Raw genomic sequence first — 22138 nt, forward strand, 5'->3', positions numbered from 1 at the left:
AGAAAGAAAGCCAGGTAGGTTCAAACACCCACCCAAAGGGCTCATCCTGCTGATGGATTCGAACCACGACCTTCTTGCTGGTAGGCGTTAGTATCATGACGCAGTCACTAACACCGCCATGCATCATTTGAGACAAAGTAGGCTCATTTTTAAGTGTAAATGATGTAAAGCAAGTCTAGTAGAGTCAACAATAAAATATAAAATGTGTTATATCAACACCACAGGTCCCTTTAATATAAAGGAAGTAACAAAGTTAGAGTACCTTTGCAAGCGTGTCGTCCCAAGTTAGCAAGGTGAAAAGTTTGCGTTGCGGTTCCTGTACAGCCAAGGCCAACGCCTGGATCAGTTCCTCCTCCTGCGGACCTCTCCCAACCACAAAAGACACACATGCCTGCCACGAATCCTGGGAAGGGCAATACGTTTTACGATATACCACTGCAATACACCCCAGTCACAGGCTACATTATTTCATATCATATTTATACATATTTGCTTTGCAGTATATGACAGCTCGCTTTAGGCTCAGTGATGGAGCAATTTATGCTAAGACAAATGAAAAAAAAATTTACGTTAAAGAAAAAAAAAGAAGAAAAAGCTTTTAAGAAGCATAACAACGTTTACTAATAACATTTAGGGATGTCGAAATTATAACTTCCGGTCTGAAAAATCGAAGCTGCCTGATCTGGCTAATCGCACGCGCGCACCCATAACCTGCCCTTAGACTCGGTTAACGCCTTATGAGAAAACTGCGATATTCACTCAGTGTAAAGAGGATAGAAATGTTTCCAACAAACTATTTAAGTTCAGCCAAAAAAAGTGGTCAGTGAGACGACAAACCTCTTCAAACTCTGCTTTGATGAGACCAGTCTCCCAGTTCTTGTTTACTGCGCCTCCATCAGTACTGGACTTTTTAGCAGAGCCCTTTTTAGCTCCCTTTGGTGGCATTTCCGCTTAGTGGTAATTCAACAACACAGAGCAGTGAAAACAGTAATGCAATTTTCGAGTTAGAGATCAACTTTAGATTACTAACTGTGAGTTGTCATCTGGTGCTCATGTTGCCCCTGGTAACCGCAAGGGCACGAGCGTCAAGTAATGTTTCCAGAGTAGGACTTCCTGTAGACTTTCAGAACAAAAGCTTGACGGAACGCGCCTCCCTGTTTACAAATTCGCTGTTTCGTCGTGTTCGACGTTAGCAGTAAAAAGGTACGAAAACAAGAATTAGAATATAATAAAATCTGCTTCGTTTTTAAAGACATAACCTTTTAGTCTAATGTTGCTGTCGTTTGCTGTCTCCACTAGATGGCCGTATTATACTTTGTCTGCAGCTGCGCTTTCACAGCAGAGTCGCAACCCATCGTGAATCAAAACTTTACAAACCAAATGCAGGTCGTTGCTTACACAGTTTCAGTGATTGTTATATCTATAGTAGTACATGGTAATCAGTTCTTAAGTTCAAAGCATTTGGCTTTGTAAGCCTAACCAAAAAAAGAGCTCCCATTTACCAGTTGAATAGATTCAAACCTGAGCAATATTGTCACTGTGCCCAGACGGTGAACACTGAAAACAGCTGATTAATTTCTGTGATAGAAACAGTGATCCAGAGCAACTGAGACTAGATAATGACGGCACATACACTTTTTAAAATCCCTATAAAGCAGTGGTTCCCAAACTTTTTTTGCTGGGCTCCCCTTTGTTTTACAAGAAAAATGTTCGTCCCCCCAACCCCACGCGCACACGCACGCACAAACACATCCTCCATCCACACGCACCCATATTTTGCTCCACTGCGGTTTATTTCACACCTCAAACATTTAGTAAACAATTAAGCAAATACAAGTAATCTGCAATAAATGACAGGTAGTAATGAAATAAACTACTAAGTCTTTTACGCTACGTCCACACCTGCATGGATATTTTTGAAAACGCAGCTGTTTCGTTCACACGTAAACGGCGTTTCCAATCACCGAAAACGGAGATTTTTTAAAAACTCCTTTTTCGTCTTTACGTGTGGACAAAGAATACAGAGTTCGTCACGCAACATTAAAGGTATGTGCCTTTTCCCACGTCACGCTGTGCACCACGTTATTGTTTACATGAGATGAATTGCAGAATGGCAGATTAACAGTATTTTGTCTCTATCTTCAGGTTTTACACGCTTACATATAAACACACAGTTACTGTCCCTCCATTTACAAAGGCAGAGGCCTCACGGTGTAATTATTTTACATGTAGTTGTTTTTTCCCTGTGTAATAATATTCAACATTGCTATCAATACATTAAAAAAAAGCCTCTCTGTGCAAAATGGGTTTAAAAACATAAACAGCTGTTGGATACTGTTTGTCCGTGATTTGAACAGGGGGAACAAATCGTGGCAGGATCAGCCTGATATTATTTGTATCCCGCTGTAACTTTACTGTATAAAGAGCCAACATCTCCAAAATGTCAGGAGTAGTTAGTCATTACAAGTGTTTGTGAACTAAAAATCAAAAAAGGGGGAAAACGGTTGGCCCGGAATTGGAAAACCCAACCCCGCCCCCAACAAAGGAAAAACAAATTCGCAAGGGGAGACCTACCTCAGCACTTGTGTGAAACCAAAGGGCAGATATGCTTCACCATATTTTCTAGTCTTTGGCTTAGAATGAAGTTGGTTTGGAAACATGTTCAGCTATGCTTCATCTCCTGCTTTGCGTTTGTGTGGGAGCCCCCTGCTAGCAGTGTCCAAGCATTGTTTTTTGTTTTTTTCCCTTTTCAAACCGCCACCCCCCCCTAGGGGGCGGGGCCCACACTTTGGGAAGGTCTGCTATAAAGGATGGTGAAACAGTTGTTGTACAATATGAGCCAAGCAACAAGATAAAGGTTAAATATAGCAGCCATGGACAAGAGCCTTCAGTTCAACGTTCATATATTCATTAATTTCAATCATAATGCAGTCAGTGTTGAAAAAAGAAACCAGCCTTGGCAAGGTTTTATTTTACAACAAGACTTTAAATGCTAATCAGGTGAATACACAGATTTAATAAATCTAAAGAGGTTGTGACCACTTTACCACCCCAGCACACGCTCAGACAGTAATTTAGCAATTCATGATAATATTATTTATATTCTTTTCAATCGGTCTGCTTGATGTTGATGTTCTTTTTAAAAAGAATAGGATACTATCATCTGTTTTAAGTAAACCAGTGCATTCATATTATTGATTTTGTCCACTGAAACATCATTTAAACTACTTCTCATATACTTTGGCATAAACTTTGCTTTACTAATCCTTAACTTTATTTTTTTAAGGAAGGTGACAAAACATGAAAATCAGTGATGCCAAAAGCATTTCCTGTTTAATTTCAGCGCAACCCATCCATAACCCATAATTTCTAGTGAAAAACATGAGAGATGTTCCCCAACCACGTCCTGTGGGTCAGACTGCCTGTTTAGTTCTGGTTTCCGAGGTATTTTTATTCTTGGCACATATCCTCACAAAATGTTTATATTGCACACATTACTCTGGCTTTGTATGTTAAAAGCAAAAAAAAAAAATGCTTTGTGTAAAATGAAGGCTTATATATCTACTGGGCATCTGTTAATGGGCACACATTCAGTTATTCAGTTGAATCTTCCTTGCTCTGTTCATATTACAAACAATTTCATGCATCTCTACATCTTTGTTCCCAAGCACAAATTCTTAATAACCACAATGGGCCACAGTTATGAGGGCGATATGACCCAGGTGACCAACCTCTATCAGCTCCGCCATAAATGGTCAGAAGTGAGACAACGCCCACCTGCGAGATGCCAGAGAAATCTGTGCTTGAAGCCGGGGGGGGGCTTCATTAGTTATGGAGGAACTGTCATCTCCAAACCTTCCAGAGGCAGTGTCCTACAAAGGTCACACACAGCCGCCACATAAACACTGTAGTGACACTTATATAACAGTCCGCATACTGAAAATAGCATAGCAACATCTCAAAATATCCATTTCTTTTAGTCCTGCACTGCTATTAAACTTGCGCATCATGTGCCTGCAGGGGCTATTTCATTACGTCCAAGACCAGTCATAAGAGTTTATTTAAAATCTCGGCTCACTCAATACTCAAAATAATGCACCTTGCACAACTAAATATCAAATATCTCAGTAGGAAGGAAATATGACGTCACATTCTCGGGAAGGTACTACCTGCACGTTCGTTACAGTTTATTACACCCTCGTGGTATAAATTGTAAATCACGTATTTACAACCTGTTTAACATCATTCAGAGGCTAAGCTTTCGACACATATTCACTAGTTCAGCTGCAGCTCATAAGCACCTTCATGCAACTGTGGAAGGAGTGTTACAGACTCATGGCAATGGAGGAAAAGTGAGCATAAAATAACCCAAAACAGAAATGCATTCATTGTAATGCAATCCATCAAATCGGTCCTACCATACATACTGTCCTTAAAAGTTAAAATTACTTTTCTCACCAGGAATTTTCTACATTTAGATCTACATTACATGTCCAATAAATTTTTATGGCACAAGGTTCACGGAGAAGACAAAGATCTGATGACGTGAAGACAGTTTAAGTATTAGGGAAACTGTCGCTGGAGTCTTCACGTCATCCTACATTTGATACTATGTCATGGATTGTAAGTTTCTTAAAATTGAAGCCCCCACGGATACATCAGAAAAAGATGATTAGGATATTACGCTAGGCGGGACTCGTACTAAATAAACATATCTCATGTCACACAGCGCTGATAAGAAATGTCTACTTTTAATCCAAAAAGAAAGAAACGTTGGTGTTTTTCCACAGTCACTGTACTATCTTCTTACTTTTAAGGCTAAATTAAGCTCGGCACAGCACATCCTACAGCCACTGAAACTTTGCAGGCCAAAGCAGATTTAACATCTCCCTCTTGAACATCACATGCTGCCTGCTCCAATGGCAGCAAGAGTCAAGTGTTTTAAAGATAGGTATTTTGATACCCAAACATCATGTGATGAAACTCGTAAACATGAGCTTGAACACTCAACCCAACCACCTAACGCCGCCTTCTTCTTTCTTCGGATGGAGGGCTCATTTTTTCTCTTTTGTGCAAACAAAGCTGAACATAAAGTGACGTTTTTTCAAATTAAGTTTTATCGTCTAACTTTCAAGAATTTTATTGTTTCCTGGTGTGAGATAAAGATCGCGGCATCACAGGGCAGCTGATCCAGAATCACTTATTACCTAATTCCAAATGGGGATACTGACCTCCTGTTTTTTTGCTTGGTTGGGTTTTTTTTCTATGTTTATGCTATGTCTGCTTGTGAACTGACATACCCAAAAGATGATGAGGCAATAGGGAAAAGGTATTGTTTACTTAGAACATAAACAAACAATCAGATAAACATATCTGCATTACAAGATAACCCCGGGTCCCAGAGTGGCATGCATTCTCCTTTTAGTAAGTTCATCAGATTTCCATCTTCCCAGAAAGACCTTGCTCTACGGGTCAGGAGGAAACATGGAATCAAGCCCAGCTCATCTCTCAGGAGTCAGGAACAAATAGGCCTATCCAGTAACTCGGATAAGCCCGTGGGGATGGAGAGGCATCAAAAGCCGATAAACATCTGTAGGCTGTTTGTGCAGGGTAAGCAGTATGCATCCGTCTGATCGGTGTGATCGACTCCACAGCTGTGGCGGTAAAAGACCCCTTTCACAACCGTCAATGTAACTCACGCTGCGCAGGGGTGAGATGAATCATGTTGACACCGAGGATATCGAGCACCACAAGCAGATTTACTAGCTTCAGCAAACGAGTTGCCGAGCCAGTACAGTGCGCTAAGATTTTCCTTTTTTTCTTTTTTGGTTGCAGCAGCATGACAAGGGCCTCAGTACTTTTCCATGAGGCAAGATATTATGGCAAAGCCTCCCTCAGTAGGAGGATTTGCCAACTCTGCCTTTTCATGGACAAGGACCATAAATCAGGGGAAAATGCTAATGTTGCAAGGGACTTATTGACAAAGATCCTTGTAAGATGTAGTAGGTGGAATGAGAAGGCCTAAAGTAAATCTATATAACAATGGGGACAGGAGGAAATTAGACTGTAACTTGGGCTTCAATTTAACCTGTTTTTTCCAGCCATGAATAATCAAGTGTGGTACACTATCAATCTAAAATTTGGACACCTTTATTTTCACGACTATTTACATTGTAGATTCTCACTGAAGACATCATAAACATATTTAGAGTTACTTACTTTGCTACATAAAAAATGAAGTAAAAAAAATAAAATAAAGAAGAACAATTAAATGACAAAGTGTGTCCAAACCTGTGACTGATAGTGTATCTATAGAAATATTAGACATAGCGATGAATTGTATAGCACATATTCTTTGTGGATCTTTTGTGTTTATGGGCTTCGCAGTTCAGATCTGCGCCGCTGACCCACATTAGCACAGCAAAGCAACGGGATCAGAGGTCGTTACGTGTGACGCCAACCAGACGATCAGAGCTTCATTGTCCTGCACAAGGACTGTATGCAGCGCATCTTGCACAACATCATGTGACTCTGCCACTAACCTGCTGTAACCCCTGCGGCCTGTTTCGCCACTTGAGCATGACCGGCGTGTTGCCATAACTAACGTTTTACACAAATGTAAAAAGTTGTAAACAATTATGACAGTAATTCCTTATTAAAGCAAAACTAGGAGGAATCTTGTCATGCACCACACGAGTCTCATAATCTTTTGCTCATCTCACTCGCATTTCTCACAAGTTTATTAAAATCCCAACCATTCAAGACAATGAGAGAAATGTCACACAAACACTGCAGGTACACACAGCGGCAGCCAGTGAGCTTTATGAGCAGTCAGGAGAGTGGCGTGTGGAAACCTGCAGAACAAATTACATTTAAGCTTTTAAGGATGAAGTAAGTGCCACATTCTTGTCAAGATCTTGTAATGCCTGTTGCTGTGTCTAAAAGGTGAATTATCCCCGTTTTGCAGGCTTTGCCATGACAGGATATCCATGGCAACATAAGAATGGAGAAAAGAGCACACGTGGAATCAAAAATGAACATTAAAGTGATTTTATTGTCCAAACAGACAACTCAGTTTGTTTCAACATCAAATTTGAAAAACAATGGAAGTTAAAAAAAAATAAAAAGGGGGAGGGGGATTTGGGACTTTTTTTTAACAAGTTAATTGTTAAAACAAATACACATCACTTGGGCGAACCATCCTTTAATAATTTATAAAGTCTCTGCATTGAAAAGGTGCATCAGGCGGAGGAGGGGGGGGGGTAAAAAAATAAAAATGCAATAAAACATTTAGAAAGAGACGCAGCTGTGACATAGCTGTGTGAAAAAAAAAAAAATGTGCGTGAGATTTAAGGCATCCACATATTCCCCTATAGTGTGGGAAGTCCCACACCATGACAGCAGCATCTACGCAAGACATATAGTCTTAAAAACAATCACAGCCCTAAATACAGCATCACACAACCAGAATATGGCCCCCGAAAGACTAAATGTCAGACTCTTATTCAGCCCTCTGTGTGCGCGCTGTGGCTGAGCGTTCAACGTATCTGGAAACACACAGATGCCTCAAGAAAGTGTCTAGTGTCTTTAAGAAAAGTGTACCCGACAGTATGCCCCTCTCACACTTTGGGATCGGTTTACATTCATCTGCAAAAAGTACAACTTCAAATGGTGTTTGAGCAACTCATGTTAGAAAACACACAAACACCCAGAACATTACAATTTTGCTGATTTAAAAAGAAAAGAAAAAAAGACTTGAATGAGAACAATCAGGCTTTCTGATGCACAAGCTTCTGGCTTTACATCCAAAGCTGACTGGCTAATAGTTAACACTGCGCTGTACAAAAACACTGTAGAAAACGTGACACCACTGGAGTGTCATTTACATTTGGGCAGAAGTGCATTTCCCAACAGGAAACCCAATATCCAAATCCCCAATCCCTACAAAAGTTCAGCACTCCTCAATCACGGTACCTGCCGAGGAGGAGTACAGTTTTTTCTTAACGAGACGGAAACCTGGACTCAGTTTAAGTGCGTGCCTAAAGGTCGGCGCAAAGCAGGTTCCCATAAAAAGAAAGTCCCGCAGGCTGGGCCAGGCGGTGCCATCCTGCTTAAAAACAAGAGTCAGCTCAAATGTAGGCACCACGGTGGCATCGTACACAATGCGTTCGAGCTGCTTGCATCCCTTGTCCAACTCCAGGTGGACGTAGAGAACAGAGCCGCGCAGACCGCAGGGCTCGCAAGATGACAGCCGCAGGACTTCACGAGCTATTCTCCGCGTTAGCTTCTCTGGTACCAGCACAGAGGAGCAGTGTAGCGTTGTCTTCTTAGCCCGCGAAAGGCAGTTTTCAAACATCTTTGCCAGCTGCTGACAGGTTCTGTCCTCAGTGGCATCTGCAGTCCTCTGGGTCTCATCTAAGCAGTCTAACCAGACGTCCAGTCCTGGGAAAACAAGGCAAGATAAACATTTAAAGGTCAGATAATCCTGACTTAATCATATCAGCTGCAGTAAAATTGAAAGGTATTTTATTAGGTCAACTGGGACAAATCACAAGATTTCAACTCCACCAATGACTGAAGGAATGGGTCTGTGTTTGTATGCTTTTCAGCTGCCTTGTGTGAATGTGTCAACAGTCCCTTAAAAACGAAATACCATCTCAAGAGTCTGAGCTGCACACCCACAAAATATCATGTTTCTGCAGCACAATCTTGTAGCAATGTGCAGAGAAAGACAGCCTCAGACTTGCCTTTAATCGTGGGCTGCTGTTTCGCAAACAAACTGAAGGGATGACTTCATCTGTACCCGCCCCCTCCTCCTCCCCACTGCTGCAGCCATGCACCACACAGGGATAAACAAGCGCACAACTAGAAGTATCCAGCATCTAGCAGGTTAGCTACACAAACAAAAAGAAAACACTAGTAAGCTCACCTGCATCAATGCAACCGTGGTCATATCTTCTATCCGCCAATTCTGAAACACACTCGCTGCTTTTGGGCTTTAACGTGCTCGTAGCAACCATGGTGATAGCCTGTTTCTCCTGGAGTCGGCCGTTTTCCCGTAGTTTTAGAAAAGCTGCCTGAAAATAGTAGCGTCATTGTGTCAGTCCAAGCGGATGGTTTGAGCTATATTTAAACAAATGACTAACTGAGGTAGCTACCTCAGGATGCTAAAACTTTCAAAATGTAGCACCTAAAAGACAAAAAGCCGTAAAAAAACCTAAACAAATAAAAACTTAAACCCCTCAATTCTTAACTGCTAGCTTAAAAGACACTCATTCGCAGCATTAAACGACTCACCTTAAATATTATTTAATACAAAATAACTTAATTTAGACGGTTCCTCATGAATAAATTCGCGCACACACACATTAATATAGAAACACACACACTGACAGTCAGACGTACTGCAACGGGGTGAAACTTCTGAGGGTTATTTATACCCTCGTCTACTCAGCTGACCAGAGGGCTTGACCAATCAGGCGCTGGACGCGGGACACAGCTCCTTTCCGATTGGCTGCGAAATAGCATTTAAATTAATTCATTGACCAATACTTGGGGGTGATTTCTTGTGTTGCTACGTGGGCAAGATAACACGCCGTAACGTTTTTGTATTCATTTTAAAGCGTTAACTTCGCCCGAAACGTGTTTTAATATGCACTCAACGCTTCAGCCACCTGTTTGGTAGATTATGGGTCACCAGCAAATGTTAATAAGCTATCTATGACTGTTTCATTATTATTATAGAGAGACCTCGAGCTATGTTTAAGCCTGTAACCAAGCCACGTGAGTTTTCATATTGCTGTTTGATCAGAAAACGCAAAATATTTTTGTAATCAATAAGGTAAACGAATAAAGAAAAAATAAAAGTTAAACTACACACTTTAAAGAACGGGTGGTTAATTAATATTCCCAATGTGTCACTTGATAGACTGGGACTGCACCAATAAGCTGAACTCATTACTGTTCAGTATCAAGTTTATCTCTTTGTGAACTTATTCTGGTGGCCCTCCACAACAGTCCCAGATTCTCATGTGGGCCCTTTAAAAACAGATTTTTTTTTAAAGTAACTTTATTCATAATTTTATTAGCTGTATTGACACAACGGTACCATCTAGAAAATTTGAGGCAAAAGCTGAAAATAAATCCCTTTTTCATCTCAAATCCAATTTTTGTGAACCTCACCCCAAACACAGAGTGCACAATGTCCTCATCAAAAGGACACACTGCCGTATGAAAGACCTTCATCCTAACACAGAAGATCAGTAGACGAAGTCTGAGTGGGTTTCACTTCCCAAAAGTACAGTTATGAGTAAAGTGTGCAAACATTTCTCCAGATATTCTTTTAAACCAGATCAAAATGTGAATTTCAGGATTGTGAGGCAGGAGGAAGCCCTTTGACTATAGAGCCGCTGAGCCAAAAATGTCTTGTCTTACTGTATTGTGTGTATACATTTGGCAGGCAACGCGGCGAGCACAGTTGTTCAGTTCATCAGCGGTTTATCTCTCACCACTCACAGTCTCAACAGAGTTTTTCTCCCAGTAACTGGATCTGACCCTCTTACCCCCAGCAGCTCTGCTGGCTAAAGGGTAATGGAATCCAGTGGGCGAGGGAGAGACGGAGAGACCAAGCGTTTTCCACCGGTCACATGGGGGGAACTAGATATGCCCTGGAAAAAAAGTCACATTCTTTAATGTTGCTGCTTTTGTAGATGCAGAAATATACTGACATGTGTTAGGTAAGCAAGGACTTTGGTAAAGTTCACATGTGTCAAAAACACAGCAAGGACAGAAAGAGCTGTCATTATGGAGGCGGTGGTAATGAGGTTTGGACTGACATTTATGAAAAATATGCAAGGTCGTTAGTAGCTGTCTAAGGGGTAGAAGTGGGTCAGGGGCTCTGAATAAGGAGTACTTGTACTTTAGGTAGATTACAAGTAGAAGTAAAATAATTTCCCAGCTCTTATGCAGCGCCTCTTAACATCATCAGTATTAGGGCACAGTCCAGCACATAAAACTCTGTATCTAATCGTTTCAAAGCCAGCAATCAACATTTTACACCCTGCAATTAAAATTTACAAGCAAGAAGAGATTCCTTTGAAGAGATATTTATCCAGGTCATCGAGTAAAGTTTAAAATAATCTAGACACTTCTATATTCTAAAGACTATCATCTCGAGTGTCAGCTGCATGACATATATCTGCCATAAAGAGAACACCGTGTGTGATTTATTCCAGACACTGTGCCCGAGACCTGTCCTGCAAAGCTCTGGTTCTTATCTTGCAGGCGTTGTTGTAATTTGCAGCAGTGGGAGTTAGCTGCAGTAGCCTGGGCAGCAAACTGATTCGTGCAGTGTCTACAACACAAGCATTTCTTAAGCACTCGGAAATTGAGCTCAGGAGGTGCAGTGCGTTTGCACTTCTGCACAAGATCACATCCACTTCTGCTCGTTTTGCTTTGTGCGTCAAACATCTGCTCCACTGAAACAGCTGAGAGCAGGCCCCTAATGTGAGGCACTGCTGCGTTCGACCTTAACCTCCTGTCAGTAAGTCGAGTCAAATCCGAATCCGCTTGATAATTTTTCCCCAACTCCTGTTTCCCTGAATGAAGCAAAAGATGAAACGTGTCGGGTCTCGGGTTACTAATCCATTCTGGTTCAGATGAGCCTTCTCTTATCCCCTTGAGGACACGTGGTATGCCGATCTGGGACTCGCCTCCATCCAGTAAAACGTGCCCCTCGTTGACCCCGCTAGGAAACTGAATAACAAGAAGCTTTTTGCTGAGTTGCATTTCAGGAGAAAGCAGGTTGCATGTGCCGGGGTTCATATCGGTGTGTAGCTGCGTTTTGCTGGTTGTACATTTAAAAAAGGACTTACACACACACAGAAAAAAGTTAAACCTATTCTTTAAAGTCTGTGGGTCATGAAGGCTTTAAGTTATCACTTTATAAATTCAAACATAAAAGGCTTTTATGTGTCACACAGTGAGCTCAAAATCTCTGTTTTCACAGGCAGCTTGAACAGTTTTAATTAACAAATGAAAAATGTTCTGAAAGGCATCGTTTACATCTCAGCAATATTAAAAAAGGCAACTTTTATCCCCAGTCCATGGTTTTGTAACTTGTTGGCTGGTCATCTGTGAAGCGCTGTGTCCGGGGCTGACACCCATTCAACTATTTCACGGCTTCAAACGATCTGAAATACAGCAGCTTGGTTTTTAACAGCTGCTAAGAAAAGAAAGCACATCGCTCCCTTCCTAGCTTTTTAAAGGCTTTAGTGGTTTACATTTCTGATCTGCTCGCACTATTCTCTGCCCCAGGTCACTTAGGTCATTATCACAACTGCTCCTGTCAGACTTCTTTATTCATTTCTCAGATTTAAAGCTGTCTGACCCCAGATTTGGATGAATCTCCTACTTCAGCTCAGATCGTGTCCCACAGCTGATGTAAATGTAAACTCGACCTTTTCTTAAACACTTTTACAGCTTTGATGCGTTGGTAGTTTATTCATCTGTTTTTGTAATCCTTGCCAGTTACTTCCTCAGATGCACAGTTTTACTGTCCCCTCTAAATGCATCGACTGTAAAGCGCTTTGGGTCGAGTGCTGCTGTTATTAAATGTGCTTTTAAAATAAAATGACTCAACGTTAATGTGAATGTTTCAAATGGCAGTTAAAGAAAGCCCGCTATGCTCATTTCTATTCTGCAAAGCATGCACTTTTAGTTAAGAAGGCTTGTGCCTTAAAATGTAAAAAGACAGAAGGATTCAGGTTTGTAACAACAGGAACAAAAACATGTGGGAGAAAATAACAAGCAAAGATACATATTGATTATTTAGAGTCAAGAGAGGAGAAGGGGTCGAAAAGGGGGACAAACACACTGAGCAGGAGAGCGCGAAGAAAGCTCCCCACGATGCCCTGAATGTCACAGCCCCGGCCACAGCTGTTAGCGCATTTTATTTGTGTGTGGAGGGTCTTCTGCCAACCTGCTCGCCGTGTCTTTGATGGAAACGTGCCCACAGTCCAAGCTGTCACCCGGTCTCATTTTACGAAGGCCACGGTCAGACCTAACAGGGCAGTGTGTGAATCAGAGCAAAATGAAGGTCATGAGAGATTTTATGTTTGATGTTATATACTCAAAACACCATCTGGGAGGGAGGCTCTTGAACTTATTTGTTACGCACTGTGTGGAAATATGAAGAAGAAGCTGAGAGGTGTGTTTGACTATCGTTGCTTATATCTCACTCCACTGTCAACAACCTCTTTGGAACCTGGCTGCAATAAACAGCAGCCAAAAACATTTCTTTGCTCTTTCATTCTGTAGTTACCTGTTGGCTCCCTCTAGTGGTGAATCACTTAACTCACACCATTGGTGTCCTACAGCTCGCTCACAAAGAACCACAATTAAATACAATAAATTAGAACTTTTAATTTATTTTAATGATTAAATTATCCATTTAGCACATCTCCTATATGCTATTTCAGATCTATCAGAAGATGCATATGATATGTATATGGTAAAAAACAGGGCAGCACAAAAAAGACATTTTCCAGTGATTTATTGAGGAAATTGATGATGACAAATTCCAGCCACAAAGCATAAAGTAGTTCCAGTGTCTATAAATCCAAACAGCCTTTTGCATCTGCTTTAGTTATGAGTGCTTTGGTGCAACATTTGTAGAAGAAAACCCCACAAAAACATTTAACAGACCCTCTGTTGCAGCAAATTCCTATGTGAGCTGAGTTACACGCGCAAACAAGTCGTCCTAACAGCAAATATCTAGCGCACATCAAACAAACCCCAAACCTTCATAATTAGCAAAAAGGCTCAAGGCAAGTAAAAAGTAAATGGCAGATAAGAAGGTAACGAAAGGATGATTACAGAGTTATAAAGCGTATGATAAGACTAACGTGAAGGATCTGGGGTCACTACACAGGAAACATGTTTGCGGCAGTAGTTTGCACAAATAAAGGCTGCATAAATAATAAGTCACCACTGTCATTTAATAGGTGGCGCGTCAGCTTCTTTAGATGAGCTTTGCGGTCCTTACTTTTGAGATCAAGTTCGTTTGTTTTAAGATTTATCATCGCAGTCACACGCCCTACTTCATAAAACTGCTCTCTGCATACAGAATCACACTTGAAAGCATCTTTTATTTTAAAAAAAAATTAAAATATTTCATTACAGCTTAAAAAAAAGGAGACCTAGGATCGAAACAGCTTTCTCAGACCATCAGTGTGTGGGCGGCGATGGTGACTCTTCTTATCTGGCTTCAGCTGAAACACACAAAAGAACAGGAGCAATTCATAAAACTGATTTTCCAACCTGAAAAGTCAAAAAGGCCGTTAAATTGTGATTTTCATCTTATTGCGTTTGCTGTTTTAAAGCTCCGCTCCAGCAGCCTGCAACAAAACAAACCCTTCTTTTTTTTTCCTCATCAGAATTCCTGAAGCGTTATTCCATTTCCCTGCCAAAGGCATGCAGGCCTGACTGGGAAGGAAGGCACTGCATTCGTTGGCCAACTTGTGTTTTATAGTAGGTGGAGTGAAGGGGTAACTTAGGGTGTGTGCGCAAACTATGCTTGACATGCGCGCCCGTGGATGTGCTCGTGCCTTTACGCACGCACGCCTCCGTAGCATGTGGGGCCACGCTGACATTTACCCAGTGCACAATAGGTCGCGTCCAAAATAATCTGCGTTTATGTTAGGATGTCCCTATCTTTCAAGCCCTGCTGCTTGTTTGAGGGCGGGGGGCGCGAAATCACAGGAAACACCTTCTGCTGCCTAGCTAAAGCCCCAGAAGCCCCATACAGTACAATGAGGATATTAAAAGCCCAGCACTTCCCTGGGATAATTGAAATTCGATGTCTGGAGAAACAGTTTCACCAAGTGATGGAAGAATGCGCAAACAGAGGGAAGTCGGGAGGAACCCGCTGCAGGAAATAGAGGGAAGGCGGCTCACCGTTCTCTTCTCTTCCTGATGATTTAACTCCGAGGAGCATGACGCCATCCTTGCTGTTCTCAGCTCTCTGGAAAGATGCGCTGTGAAGGGTTTTAAAGAGATAAATGTTTGGCTTTTCTTCACACACCCTGAAAATGGCATAATCTGTCTGATCTTTTAATATCAAACTCACTTCTCAGTTCCAGTGTCGACGGTTTCTGTTCAGCAGAAGACAATTAACAGAAGGCAATGATAAGCACACATGCTTGTTTGAATTAAAATCATTTTTCAAATCATAAATCCCAGTGTAAGCACTCGTGCATGGGCGTCCTGGCAGAGCATGTACCTGTGGGGTTGTGGACTTTCTTGGATTTGAATTTGAGGACGATGGCGATAGCAGCTGCGGCCAGGATGGCGGGCAACACAAGCCACCACAGCTTTTTATCTGGGGGAGGGGAAGACGAAGGACACGGCCATCAGTATCCATCTGGTGTGACGTGCGTCTTCCACATTTGCGTCTAACCAAAGGGCAGAGCAGTGATGTAGCAGCTGCAGAACCACGCAGTTTGGACTTTCGACCTTTAACGGCCCTTCTACCAGCACGTGAAAATGGACTCTGCATTGCAGTGCAGAGTTTTATCCCCCAAATCATTAAAAAGTTAAAAAAAAATTTTTTTAAAGTCTGTCAACATAATATGTGACCTTTTTTAAAACAAGATTTTATTGGATTGGGCTATTTTAAAGGTTTTGGAGCCCTGCAGTGGAATGATTCAGCCCTCTGAGGTGGCAGAGTCAGTGGGCTGGGCAAATGGGAATCTCAGTAATTACTGTGTATTTTTTTGCCCACACATCAGATATATGTAATCAGGAATCCCAAATTGCTTGCGGTGTTGCTGATACTGTAATCCCCAGTAGGACACTAGTTTTCTGTTTTGATCCGTTTTCCTTTTTTTTTCTTTGCTCTGAAGCTTTTTGTGCTTTCAAGTTCAAGGTTTTCATTTAACAAACGATACTCACAGTCTATGCATTCATCTTCATCTCTAGATTATAAGTTAATCATATGGAGGACCAGAAGAGCTACATATCAAGATCATTCAATATGACTCAGTGAAAATGAAATGAATGAATGAATATCTACATTTACTTGTTGCTGGCATTTAATCATATACCATTTATTTAGTGTCTATATTTTTATTGGCAGCTTTGGTCCTCCGTACAGTTTCAGCTGTGAGAGGCTGCAGCTGCTGCATCGCTGGTGTGCAAAGTCAGACTGATTAGCTTTGTTACCTGCTGATTTCTCCTCTGTTTGACCCGCCTGAGAACCTTTCAACGACACACATTTTGATTTGATTAAACACGGTTGGGATGTCCATTCATGACCTCACGTTTAGCTCACTGTACACAGGATCACTTACCGGGACTGTTCTCCTGAGGGGTCCTTTTAGTGGGAGGTGATGATGTCCTTGAAGATCTGCTTTGAGAGTCAGTGGTGTTTTGTTGTCCTGTCACATTTAAATTCATTATTTATTTATATATTTCATCAATTAACGTAATTTATTTTATTTTTTTTACTCAAAGACGGTTCTGGTTTCAATTATAATGTGTGGAGCTGTTTGGGGATTTCTTTTCATTTCAACATTTTCAACAAGGACGTGCTGAAGGATGGTTATCAATAAGAGAAGAGGGCACAGAAGGAAAAAGAAAGCGAGGGAGGCAAACAATCATGTCGATACAAACAGTACTGTACCTGGGGCAGGAGGAATGTTACCTGTGGACGGTAAAGAGCAGCGTTGTTTCATTTGAAAAACAAACTGTTTTAGTTGTTTGATGTGTTTTTAATGCTTTAAAAAAAATCGCATGATCACATTTTATTTTATTGTGTACCTAAGGCCTGGTCAGGATCGGTCTCATCTGTTCAGAAAACAAAGAAAGAAAAAGAAAAACGCTTCAAACATGGTCATCATTTTTGTAACAAGTGAAGAAACCTATGCCTATCACTGAGGAGCTCACACGTGCCACACTTACCTTGACCTGCTCTGCTTTGGACATCAGAATGCTCACTCTGAGAGACATTAGTGGGGGCTGATAAAAAAGAAAAAAACCTCATGAAATATGTTAAAAGTATCTATGTCAAACTGCCTTCCATATACATTGTTACACTTTATTTCTGAATACAAAATGAAGTTCATTTAAATCGTCTCTGTACTAAAGCACATGTAGAAACCCTTCAACAAACCACATATGTCATATAAAATTATACAGAGCCTTACTTCCAATGCTTGTCTTGTTCATTAGTTCAGAAGTCAAAGAGTCATTCTGGGCGGATGTGGATGTAGCAGCAGCAGCAGCATCAGCAGCAGTAGTAGGTAACATAGTATTGGCTTTAGGCGTGTCTCTTGTAGGAAAATCTGTTGGAGCTTGACGATAAAATAAACAAGCAGTCTTTAGCCCAAACTAGCTTGTTTTTAAAAGCACACCAGCTTGTCCCTTTCCCCCCCCCTTTACTACAGTATATTATTTATTACCTTTAAATCCACCGTATTTTAAATGTCTTTACAAGTACTCCAGTATGCAGTTTAAGGTCACAAACCGTGCTTCTACATCTACAGGTGTGTCCTAAAAATGGTTTTAAGGTGAGCTTTGAGAAACCGTTTTCGTGCTCAGGAGATGCATGTAAATTCCATGAAACAGGACAATAAAGCAAAGTGAAATGCAGAGAAATTTGGAAGAGGGCTTTAAGAAACACTCACCATCCAGAGGAGATGTGGTCGTATTTGTAGGAGGAGAGGGAGATGCTGCTGTTATTGCCTTTGCTTTTGTCGTATTTGTTGTTATTGTTGCAACTGTTGCCGGTCCTGGTGCTTTTGTTGTGGTTGAGGTTTGGTTTGACTCATTTTCTGTGTGATATGAAGAAATCATGAAGGAAGTTAAGGAAAATGATTTGATTAGGTCCACATAAAAGTCTTTTGGTGGTTATTTAAAGATATATGTGATTGTGGAGAGGTTACAAGAGAGATTAACACACTTTGTCATCTATCCAGAGAAAATCTACAACCGACACCAGCTCACTGTTGAACTCATTGCATCTAAAAACTCAAAATCTTTGTCTGCATGTCTGTCTTGTAACGTCCCTGAGTGCCTTCTTTGGTTGGATTGTTCTCTGCGATCCAGATTTAAGGTATTTCTGCATCCGCTGGAAGGTATGTCTATCTTTTATGTACAGTCTTTGGTTTCACCATCAGATCAGGCCCTGACTCGCCACGTCAGGGTATGAAACAGAAAGATGGCTCCAGCAGAAATGCTCAGCTTGAGGTTTCACAGCAGGATTTTACTGACCAACGGGTGGTGCAGCAGTGGCTACAGCTTATATTGTCCACCTGTATGGTCTCCATTGAAGATTTTGGGTTGTGGTTGCTTTGGTAACCTTGCATTTCTCATAATTACTCATGGGAATGGAATTCTTTGGCTCCATCTGAAGTCGCTTCCGATCGCGGAAGTGACGGAAGCGATGGTATTCTTTGTCTCTGCTGAACACTGTGCCGCCAACAATGAATTCACTTGTCATCGTTACAAGTCACAAAACTTAAGTGACATGTTGCTGTTCTTTTCCAATGTGCACAAACCTTTTTAAAAATACTCAACCGAGAAAGGAAATGGTTAATATTTCTTTTTTGTTATTACAGTAAGTTATTACTTGTGTATCCTTGGTTGAAACTGTAAAGATATTTATCCCCAGTTTTGCTCACTGAGTCACAGGCTTGCTTTACAAGCTCTGACCGCCATCCTGCGTCGTGACTGTTTGGCGCTACTTTAAAGGCCAGCTTCTGAGACGACCGAGGGTCAAACGTGTCAGACGGGGTGAAAAGTCTAGATAGAGAAGGAGATTACGGCATGTCGAGGTGGATATCCTCTGCCCCAAGTGTCGCAGCAGTGTGAAGCTGCATCCTGTCCCAGACACATACAATTGTTGCTCCCCGACCTGTGTTAAGCTTCCTGCTGTCGATCACGATTTCATTCAGTGCATTTCACTGCAGTCCGGCTGCTTGATGGCTAACAGGACGTTTCTGCTCTGACCGCACAAAGATCAGACTGTTTTTCATGAATCTGGTCAGGAAGGAAAATCAAGTCTCCCTGCCAGACATAACTCTAAAGTATTTAAGGCAAGTCTCAAGTCAGGTCATTGAGTTATTAAAGGAAGAGTACGAGGCGAGTCTTCGGTATGTTGGATCATTCAGAGAGTTGTTTAAGTTCCTGCTAGTAAATCGAGGTAAAGTTAAATGTTAAGTATGTGTAAATTGTTTGCGACGCATCGTGGCCTTTTCAGTCCTTTAATCAGGTAAACAAATACAAGTCAAGCCTCAAGTATTTCAAAGCAAGTTTAAAGATCAAAAGCTAAAGATTTGCCAGCATCAGAGAGTTTCGGATCCTACCAGGCCCACACTTCATTACTTTTCCTTATGTGTCGCGGAACAAAATCTCACACAGATAATTCTAATGGCCCAGGCGTGGGCGTTTCCTCCAGCTTGTTTACCGCTTAAACCTTGGAAGAAGATTGGCTGTCACCTGGGATCTGTCAGGCTCAGGACAATAATCTGCTGTCTCTGTGATAGAGGGGGCGGTTTGGTTCTCACTGCCTATCTGCTGTTAGATCACCTATCTGCTCGGCACAGACAAGCTTTCAAGTTCTTTTGTTTCTGCACAACGAAAAAAAAACCCCCATCAAGTCAGTAGCCATGTGGCACTCTGGTGCTTTTCATGCCAGAGGTTCTGACTTGTATCTAACATCTGTTCACTCGCAAAAATCAGAAACAAATTGTCAGACTTGTTAGTTTGAAGGTCTCCGTTAAGATTTGGAGGCATAGAAACACAATCACATAAAAATGTGCTCCAAGTTTATCTCCCTTGGATAAGCAAAAATAGTCTGAGTGGATGTCCTTAAAGTAACGTAAGTGACTTTTGACCATCGCTGTGATCTTTATCATTGCACACACCAAGGGGGAAACGCATGGGTTAAAGGGAAGAACTATTAACCAGTGCTCAAACCAAAACAGAACACAACTATGGAGGCGGTCATCTTGATAGAAAGCCTACTACGTTTAGTTTTACTATAAATCAGTGAAGGCCGCCGTTCTACAGAATCTTCCCCACACAGAAACAAGGTTGTTGCTAACTATTAAAGAGTGCTGAAGACTTCTATCAGCATGTGATCAAGCTGTAGCCATTGTGAATGATCGCCCTACCTTGTGTGAAGACATGGGCAGATGCTAGAAGCAGGACAGCAAAAACCCTGACGGACTTCATGGCGATTCTGCAGCTGTGAACTCCTTAAACGTCTCCCTTCGAGTGGCCCGTGTGAAAGGTGTCCAAGCCTGGGTGCTCCGCTGCTGATGCTTATTTTGGCACTTCCTTTAGATAGAGAAGGGGAGGAAATACACTGGCTTCCCTTCCTGACGTAAACTGGGTGGATGTAGAGACTAACACAAGGCAGGCACTTGGCTCAATTCTGGGTCTATTTAACAATCATGTCAGTTTTGTATAATGTGGTGGAACCCAAAGGCAACTCCCATTGCTTATTTTTTCCTGCTCTGACACCACTTAACAAGGGTGAAGGAGACTGGAGAGACCTCATGGAGAGTGAACGGAGCAGAATCGGACAAAACAGATGAGATTAGATCTTTAAAAAAGTAGTTACACTGAGCCAGAGCTGTGTGTAAGTGAAGTAACTGTGGTAAATTTTGATAGTGGTGACATTGCAAGCCTTAATCCATTGGAAACCATTAACATACTACACAGTTCAGTCATCATGCACACACATAAACTGAGAGATAGAATCAGATTGGTAAATAATGACTGGAACTGATGACAAAGACCTGACAGCCCAGGGGAGCCGCTGAGATGCCAGCCATTTTCCACTGTTTGTTAAACAATGTCTTCACAAAACCTGTTGTCCAGGCGTGTTGGTGGTAACACACACACTCGCACATCGACCGATGCATAAAGTCAAGACAGCTGTTTTTTTGCAAAAGCATCACAAAATTAGTTTGGATTTTTATACAGAGTGAGGTTATAATCAAAGACGAAATGAGTTCTTCACTTTTGAACACTGCCCGCTTTTACTTGAAAAAACATTAAAAAAAAACAAAAACCTCATATTGTTTCCTACCCTATCCCCACCCCACCCCCAACAAAACCAAACTGCTGTTTTTTGGGCCCTCCCAAAAAACAGGATGTCAGAGTTTACTTCCTTTCATTTAAACATTGTGTTTAATAAATGAAAGGAGGTCCAAAAGAAAGACACTTGAGACACACACACGAGAAGTGGACTTCTTAGCTAAAATATAGAATGACTTAAATGTTTGTTTTACTAATTAGAAATTGTTTTTTTTCCACCGACAATAAAATAGACATAGCTGCAACATATTTTCCCAACACATTTTCAGAAAGCCTGACATTTCCAAAATTAAATGTAAACTTCAACTGCAACCTAATGTACATGCACACACCGATCACTTCATTCGGTACACCTATTCAGTTCCTCGTCAATACAAATGTGTAATCAGCCAATCACGTGGCAGCAGCTCAGTGCGTTTAGACCTGTTGACATGCTCACAATGACTCACTGGACTTCAAATCAATCATCAGAATGAGGAAGAAAAGTGATTGAAGTGTTTGTTTAATTTAATGTGTTTGTCCTTGGCAGGCTGGTTGGTATGAGTAAGGAAAGTGGCCTAAAAAGAGAAAATATGCAGTTAGCAGTTGGGTGGAGATATCTTGTTGACTCCAGAGGTCAGAGGGGAATGACCAGGCTTCTTCTAGCTGACAGGAAGGCAGCACTATTGCCAATATATAATCACTTGTTACAAGAAAGGTATGCAGAACATCACTCTCATCAGCTAAGAACTGCTACTGCAAAGTGTCGTCTCGAGCTCATGCTGCATTTGGATGTAAGGATCAGAATTTGGCATAAACAGCATAAAAGCACGGCTCCGTCCTGACTTGTATGAGCAGTTCAGGTTGCTGGTGGTGTAATGTGTTTGAGATATTGACTTTGGGCCCCTTTGTATCAATTCCCTCATTGTTTAAAAATCACAAGCCTACCTGTTGCTTACCATGTCGATCTCTTTAATTAAAGCGCACCCATCCTTTGACGGCTTCCTTCTCAGGTCATCTCAAACTTCTTTTGAACGTGACAGCGAGTTCGTTC

General features: G+C 41.5%; 2 protein-coding genes across 3 annotated transcripts; both read right to left on the minus strand.

Moving 5' to 3' along the window:
* Positions 1 to 7132: 7132 nt before the first annotated feature.
* LOC102211072 (DNA damage-inducible transcript 4-like protein) lies at positions 7133 to 9456 on the minus strand. 2 transcript variants are annotated; one of them, XM_005748027.2, is made up of 3 exons: positions 9298 to 9456; positions 8930 to 9077; positions 7133 to 8442 (listed from the first exon to the last, which is right to left on the minus strand). In XM_005748027.2, the coding sequence occupies exons 2-3, from the start codon at positions 9018 to 9020 to the stop codon at positions 7952 to 7954; spliced, it is 582 nt and encodes a 193-aa protein (XP_005748084.1). In that variant the 5' UTR covers positions 9021 to 9077; positions 9298 to 9456; the 3' UTR covers positions 7133 to 7951. The 2 variants fall into 2 exon arrangements, with proteins under 2 accessions (XP_005748084.1, XP_013770081.1); XM_013914627.1 differs by having other exon boundaries at positions 8930 to 9456.
* A 4079-nt stretch (positions 9457 to 13535) lies between these two features.
* Positions 13536 to 20427, minus strand: LOC102211349 (uncharacterized protein DDB_G0290587-like). Its single transcript, XM_005748028.1, has 12 exons — positions 20175 to 20427; positions 17685 to 17831; positions 17205 to 17351; positions 16960 to 17016; positions 16819 to 16845; positions 16682 to 16702; positions 16350 to 16436; positions 16222 to 16257; positions 15281 to 15379; positions 15128 to 15152; positions 14956 to 15035; positions 13536 to 14270 (listed from the first exon to the last, which is right to left on the minus strand). The coding sequence occupies exons 1-12, from the start codon at positions 20233 to 20235 to the stop codon at positions 14257 to 14259; spliced, it is 801 nt and encodes a 266-aa protein (XP_005748085.1). The 5' UTR covers positions 20236 to 20427; the 3' UTR covers positions 13536 to 14256.
* Positions 20428 to 22138: the final 1711 nt, after the last annotated feature.

This window comes from Pundamilia nyererei, unplaced genomic scaffold, assembly GCF_000239375.1.
Source record: "Pundamilia nyererei isolate P.nyererei 1_Seehausen unplaced genomic scaffold, PunNye1.0 scaffold00211, whole genome shotgun sequence".
NCBI classification, from domain to species: Eukaryota; Metazoa; Chordata; class Actinopteri; order Cichliformes; family Cichlidae; genus Pundamilia; species Pundamilia nyererei.